The 7,194-nt window shown below is 55.7% G+C and overlaps 1 protein-coding gene across 1 annotated transcript in view; it reads left to right on the top strand.

The window, feature by feature from the left end:
* The first annotated feature begins 1,245 nt into the window (after positions 1–1,245).
* The window catches only part of Kiaa1210 (KIAA1210 ortholog), a 54,034-nt gene continuing 48,085 nt past the window's right edge, over positions 1,246–7,194 (top strand). The window contains exons 1-2 of the mRNA XM_059251423.1: positions 1,246–1,440; positions 2,241–2,319. Of these exons, the coding sequence (XP_059107406.1) occupies positions 2,259–2,319 (61 nt within the window). The 5' untranslated portion in view covers positions 1,246–1,440; positions 2,241–2,258. The remainder of the gene's footprint in view (positions 1,441–2,240; positions 2,320–7,194) is intronic.

Raw genomic sequence — 7,194 nt, 5'->3', positions numbered from 1 at the left:
CCCAGAGTATGGCCTCTTGCCTTTGTTTTACCTTTGGACCCTTCACAGATTTTCAGCAAGACAGTTGGAAGGAGGAGGCGGCAGCCCTGGGGCGGCCCAGGGAAGCAAGCATGCATTCCCACTCTCATCCTTCTGCGTGTGCCTGTGTGGTGCTAGGATCAAATCCAGGGGTGCGTGCATGCTCCTCTTCTGACGGACATGTTTAAAGATGACTCAGTAATTCAATTTGATATCTCTGTGGGGCCAGCCTTGAAGATGACCATTTTCCATGAAGGTCTCTGTGTAAAAACATGTATTTTCTCATCCCTTACCAGTTTTTCTCATAGGACTTCATGCAAAGAAGTCCTTTACTTGAAACGTGTCTCAAATTGTGTCCATATATTTAAACGAGAGGATCACTTTGGCACTGACTCCGACTTTGTGCTCCAGCACCCAGCTTTGTTTACTATTGCACCCATCCTTCTCAACCACACGTAGTAAGTACCTTGTGTGCTTAGTGCTACTAGGTAATGATGCTACTTAGATAAGCAAAATGTTGTCCCTGCCCACCAGGTGATGCCACTTCTGGAAGACATAAGTGCAAAGGGCCAAGAGCATGATGGGGTGGACATGGGTGTTTGAGTCACGAAGAACAAGAGGGAACGAAGGGTATGGGCCTTTGGGAAGACGGCATTCCAGACATAATGGACAGGCTGTGCACAGTTCAGAAAAAGCGAAATGAAATAGTATGTTTAGGGAATGGCTCATGATTCTAGGACACCACAGTGTGGGAATGAGAGTACCGGAGGCTGCTGGGAGACGGAGGGGGAAAGGAGCCCCCGAGTGTATAGAGAGCTAGGGTTTTAACCTTCAAGCAGCAGAAAGTTGGTGAATAAGTTTGAGCAGAGAAAAGGGCTAATGCAACTGGTGTAACAGTTTAGTGTGACAAGACAAATATAAAATATACTATTCACATTTTATAATGATTCCATGTTGAAATAATATTTTGTTTAAATCAGATTCAATAAAATACCTTATTAAAAATAATTTCACCTGTTTTCAAAGTTGCTCCTTTTTAAAGTGTTGCTGCTAGGGAATTTTCATTTGTGCCTGTGGCTTACAATTGTGTGTCTGTTAACGTTTGCTGGGCTAGGACATTGTTGATAAAGAAGAGGGCCAAGGACAAAGGCCCGAATGCTATGTTTCAAAATCAGGGCTAGAAGAATGGGCCATTAGAGGAGCCTGAGAAGGACCAGCCAATAAAGAAAGAGGAAAATTTGGGGAGTGTGATGTTCTGAACAGGAACTGATACAACCGTTTTAAAAGGGAGAGGAGGAGAGAGAGAGATGCTGTGGGAAGCCTGGCTTTAGGCAGAGCAGTTCTGCTGTGAGGACCAAGCCAGACCTTCTGGAGTCCTCGCTGGGACAAGCGCAGAGAACGCCAAGCGAAGTCAGAGAATGAGTGAGTAGAGCCCACTCGTGGATTTTGTGCTAACAAGCCCGAGAAGGATGAGGAAGTAACATGAAAGGATTCGCAGTGAAGGGGAGGTTTATTCGTTTTGCTGTGGTGGTGGGTTTGGTGAGGAGGGGAGATGTTCCACAGGCCCCACCTGAGATGAGTGGTTGCTGGTGGTGATGTCTTGGGGCCTTTAGATCAGTTGAGGGAAGTGAGGCATGTATTCCAGAGAAAATTTCTGACTGAACTCTGGGGTTAAATCGAATTCCTTCTCGTAGTGACACTGAGTTGCAGGGGTGTTCGGATACTCTTTTTTCATTGTTCTTCCTTTGTCTTTCATAAGTTTCTCTTTTGTGGTTCTCCTTCTACGACCGGACCGGCTATGGTGAGTCAAGGACGATGTGAGCCTAAGATGGCCGGGCATCATGTGCAACAGGCTCCTTTGCCAGGGGTTTCTGAAGTTCAGACGTAGTTTCTTTCCCTCTGTGAGGCATGAGTGCTGGGAAGTACCGTCATGTTCACTAAGATGGCCGAGAGCGTCACAGTGATTCCTCATCCATCACTCCCCCCCCTCCCCCAGCCCTAGGCAAGATATCCTGTATATCCATGTATTTGCCTCTTCTGGTCATTTCCTATTATTGGGATTACTGTTTTTTTAAGACATGGTAACTACCCCTAGTCGCAATTGCATTTGTATGTCTTTTCGTGAATAGTTTAAAAATATAACTTATGGATAAGTAGCAAGGTGAAATGATTTTGTTGTCCTATGTATTGAAGGAATCATCTTTTCCTCTTTTGTTCTGAAGTTTTTTAGTGAGTTTACCATGGCTGAGTCATTAAAGGAAGTGTCCAGCAGCATGGAAGCTTTGGAAGGCCCAGAGGAGGGTAAGTCACCTGATCAAACCTCAGTGACCAGCGCTAGATTTGCTGTGTACTGCCATCAGGAAAAAGACCCAGTCCTATCAGAAAGGAGACCATTAGAGGGGGATAAAGGGAAAAGAGGTCTTAAAGGAGAAGTGGGGAATTAAAAATAAGTAACAGAATACACATGACTCAAAAGCAAAATGGAGGCTACTAGGCCTAGGAAGTGGACCAGCAGGAGAAGATGGAGGATGGAGGAGGGTGGGGCACGGGAGGGGAGGAGCAACAAGGCCTAAAATCTTTGCAGAAGCTTCTATTCACTACAGTAAAGGTATTTCTGCTTAGTTATAAGTAATAACCAGAACTGAACCACAACATCATGAATTCCATTAAGGTTTCATTGCAGAGAGTAATTCAGATTCAACCAAGGGAGGAATTTGTAAAGGGGACAGAAACGAAGAGGCCATCACAGGCATCTAAGTTCAGAGTATGAAACATCTCATATGCACATCCTAGCTTTGAATGTTTATGCATATGTGGGTGTGACTGCAAAACAGGCAACCATGATGAGGGCGCGGAAGGGGTGTTGAGGAAGGGAGGAGCCCACAGAGCACAGCAGCCATGATGGCCGCGGGGAAGGGGTGTTGAGGAAGGGAGGAGCCCACAGAGCACAGCAACCATGATGACGGCGGGGAAGGGGTGTTGAGGAAGGGAGGAGACAACAGAGCACAGCAGCCATGATGACAGCGGGGAAGGGGTGTTGAGGAAGGGAGGAGCCCACAGAGCACAGCAACCATGATGACGGCGGGGAAGGGGTGTTGAGGAAGGGAGGAGCCCACAGAACAGGCAACCATGATGACGGCGGGGAAGGGGTGTTGAGGAAGGGAGGAGACAACAGAGCACAGCAACCATGATGACGGCGGGGAAGGGGTGTTGAGGAAGGGAGGAGTCCACAGAGCACAGCAGCCATGATGGGGGCAGGGAAGGGGTGTTGAGGAAGGGAGGAGACAACAGAGCACAGCAACCATGATGGTGGCGGGGAAGGGGTGTTGAGGAAGGGAGGAGCCCACAGAGCACAGCAACCATGATGGGGGCGGGGAAGGGGTGTTGAGGAAGGGAGCAGCCCACAGAGCACAGCAGCCATGATGACGGCGGGGAAGGGGTGTTGAGGAAGGGAGGAGCCCACAGAGCACAGCAGCCATGATGACGGCGGAGAAGGGGTGTTGAGGAAGGGAGGAGCCATCAGAGCACAGCAGCCGTGATGGGGGCGGGGAAGGGGTGTTGAGGAAGGGAGGAGCCCACAGAGCACAGCAACCATGATGGGGGCGGGGAAGGGGTGTTGAGGAAGGGAGGAGACAACAGAGCACAGCAACCATGATGGGGGCGGGGAAGGGGTGTTGAGGAAGGGAGGAGACAACAGAGCACAGCAACCATGATGACGGCGGGGAAGGGGTGTTGAGGAAGGGAGGAGCCCACAGAGCACAGCAACCATGATGGCGGCCGCGGGGAAGGGGTGTTGAGGAAGGGAGGAGACAACAGAGCACAGCAGCCATGATGGGGGCGGGGAAGGGGTGTTGAGGAAGGGAGGAGACAACAGAGCACAGCAGCCGTGATGGGGGCGGGGAAGGGGTGTTGAGGAAGGGAGGAGACAACAGAGCACAGCAGCCATGATGAAGGCGGGGAAGGGGTGTTGAGGAAGGGAGGAGACAACAGAGCACAGCAGCCGTGATGGGGGCGGGGAAGGGGTGTTGAGGAAGGGAGGAGACCACAGAGCACAGCAACCATGATGAAGGCGGGGAAGGGGTGTTGAGGAAGGGAGGAGTCCACAGAGCACAGCAGCCGTGATGGGGGCGGGGAAGGGGTGTTGAGGAAGGGAGGAGCCCACAGAACAGGCAACCATGATGATGGCGGGGAAGGGGTGTTGAGGAAGGGAGGAGCCCACAGAGCACAGCAGCCATGATGAAGGCGGGGAAGGGGTGTTGAGGAAGGGAGGAGACAACAGAGCACAGCAGCCGTGATGGGGGCGGGGAAGGGGTGTTGAGGAAGGGAGGAGACCACAGAGCACAGCAACCATGATGAAGGCGGGGAAGGGGTGTTGAGGAAGGGAGGAGACAACAGAGCACAGCAGCCATGATGGCGGCGGGGAAGGGGTGTTGAGGAAGGGAGGAGCCCACAGAACAGGCAACCATGATGACGGCGGGGAAGGGGTGTTGAGGAAGAGAGGAGCCCACAGAGCACAGCAACCATGATGGCGGCCGCGGGGAAGGGGTGTTGAGGAAGGGAGGAGACAACAGAGCACAGCAGCCATGATGACGGCGGGGAAGGGGTGTTGAGGAAGGGAGGAGACAACAGAGCACAGCAACCATGATGACGGCGGGGAAGGGGTGTTGAGGAAGGGAGGAGACAACAGAGCACAGCAACCATGATGGCGGCGGGGAAGGGGTGTTGAGGAAGGGAGGAGACAACAGAGCACAGCAGCCATGATGGCGGCGGGGAAGGGGTGTTGAGGAAGGGAGGAGACAACAGAGCACAGCAGCCGTGATGGGGGCGGGGAAGGGGTGTTGAGGAAGGGAGGAGCCCACAGAGCACAGCAGCCGTGATGGGGGCGGGGAAGGGGTGTTGAGGAAGGGAGGAGACAACAGAGCACAGCAGCCATGATGGGGGCGGGGAAGGGGTGTTGAGGAAGGGAGGAGTCCACAGAGCACAGCAGCCATGATGGGGGCGGGGAAGGGGTGTTGAGGAAGGGAGGAGCCCACAGAGCACAGCAGCCGTGATGGGGGCGGGGAAGGGGTGTTGAGGAAGGGAGGAGACAACAGAGCACAGCAGCCATGATGGGGGCGGGGAAGGGGTGTTGAGGAAGGGAGGAGCCCACAGAGCACAGCAGCCATGATGGGGGCGGGGAAGGGGTGTTGAGGAAGGGAGGAAACCACAGAGCACAGCAGCCATGATGGCAGCCGCGGGGAAGGGGTGTTGAGGAAGGGAGGAGCCCACAGAGCACAGCAACCGTGATGGCGGCGGGGAAGGGGTGTTGAGGAAGGGAGGAGCCCACAGAGCACAGCAGCCATGATGACGGCGGGGAAGGGGTGTTGAGGAAGGGAGGAGCCCATAGAGCACAGCAGCCATGATGGGGGCGGGGAAGGGGTGTTGAGGAAGGGAGGAAACCACAGAGCACAGCAGCCATGATGGCAGCCGCGGGGAAGGGGTGTTGAGGAAGGGAGGAGCCCACAGAGCACAGCAACCGTGATGGCGGCGGGGAAGGGGTGTTGAGGAAGGGAGGAGCCCACAGAGCACAGCAGCCATGATGACGGCGGGGAAGGGGTGTTGAGGAAGGGAGGAAACCACAGAGCACAGCAGCCATGATGGCAGCCGCGGGGAAGGGGTGTTGAGGAAGGGAGGAGCCCACAGAGCACAGCAACCGTGATGGCGGCGGGGAAGGGGTGTTGAGGAAGGGAGGAGCCCACAGAGCACAGCAGCCATGATGATGGCGGGGAAGGGGTGTTGAGGAAGGGAGGAGCCCATAGAGCACAGCAGCCATGATGGGGGCGGGGAAGGGGTGTTGAGGAAGGGAGGAAACCACAGAGCACAGCAGCCATGATGGCAGCCGCGGGGAAGGGGTGTTGAGGAAGGGAGGAGCCCACAGAGCACAGCAACCGTGATGGCGGCGGGGAAGCGGTGTTGAGGAAGGGAGGAGCCCACAGAGCACAGCAACCATTATGGCGGCGGGGAAGGGGTGTTGAGGAAGGGAGGAGACAACAGAGCACAGCAACCATGATGGCGGCCGCGGGGAAGGGGTGTTGAGGAAGGGAGGAGCCCACAGAGCACAGCAGCCATGATGGCGGCGGGGAAGGGGTGTTGAGGAAGGGAGGAGCCCACAGAGCACAGCAGCCATGATGGCGGCGGGGAAGGGGTGTTGAGGAAGGGAGGAGACAACAGAGCACAGCAACCATGATGGCGGCCGCGGGGAAGGGGTGTTGAGGAAGGGAGGAGCCCACAGAGCACAGCAACCATGATGGCGGCCGCGGGGAAGGGGTGTTGAGAAAGGGAGGAGACAACAGAGCACAGCAGCCATGATGGCGGCGGGGAAGGGGTGTTGAGGAAGGGAGGAGCCCACAGAGCACAGCAGCCATGATGACGGCGGGGAAGGGGTGTTGAGGAAGGGAGGAGACAACAGAGCACAGCAACCATGATGGGGGCGGGGAAGGGGTGTTGAGGAAGGGAGGAGACAACAGAGCACAGCAGCCATGATGGCGGCGGGGAAGGGGTGTTGAGGAAGGGAGGAGCCCACAGAGCACAGCAACCATTATGGCGGCGGGGAAGGGGTGTTGAGGAAGGGAGGAGACAACAGAGCACAGCAACCATGATGGCGGCCGCGGGGAAGGGGTGTTGAGGAAGGGAGGAGCCCACAGAGCACAGCAGCCATGATGGCGGCGGGGAAGGGGTGTTGAGGAAGGGAGGAGCCCACAGAGCACAGCAGCCATGATGGCGGCGGGGAAGGGGTGTTGAGGAAGGGAGGAGACAACAGAGCACAGCAACCATGATGGCGGCCGCGGGGAAGGGGTGTTGAGGAAGGGAGGAGCCCACAGAGCACAGCAACCATGATGGCGGCCGCGGGGAAGGGGTGTTGAGAAAGGGAGGAGACAACAGAGCACAGCAGCCATGATGGCGGCGGGGAAGGGGTGTTGAGGAAGGGAGGAGCCCACAGAGCACAGCAGCCATGATGACGGCGGGGAAGGGGTGTTGAGGAAGGGAGGAGACAACAGAGCACAGCAACCATGATGGGGGCGGGGAAGGGGTGTTGAGGAAGGGAGGAGACAACAGAGCACAGCAGCCATGATGGCGGCGGGGAAGGGGTGTTGAGGAAGGGAGGAGCCCACAGAATAGGCAACCATGATGGGGGCG

The sequence above is a fragment of the Peromyscus eremicus genome, chromosome X (genome assembly GCF_949786415.1).
Source record: "Peromyscus eremicus chromosome X, PerEre_H2_v1, whole genome shotgun sequence".
NCBI classification, from domain to species: domain Eukaryota; kingdom Metazoa; phylum Chordata; class Mammalia; order Rodentia; family Cricetidae; genus Peromyscus; species Peromyscus eremicus.
Note: the sequence above shows the minus strand (reverse complement) of the source record. Positions and strands in the feature narration are given on the sequence as shown.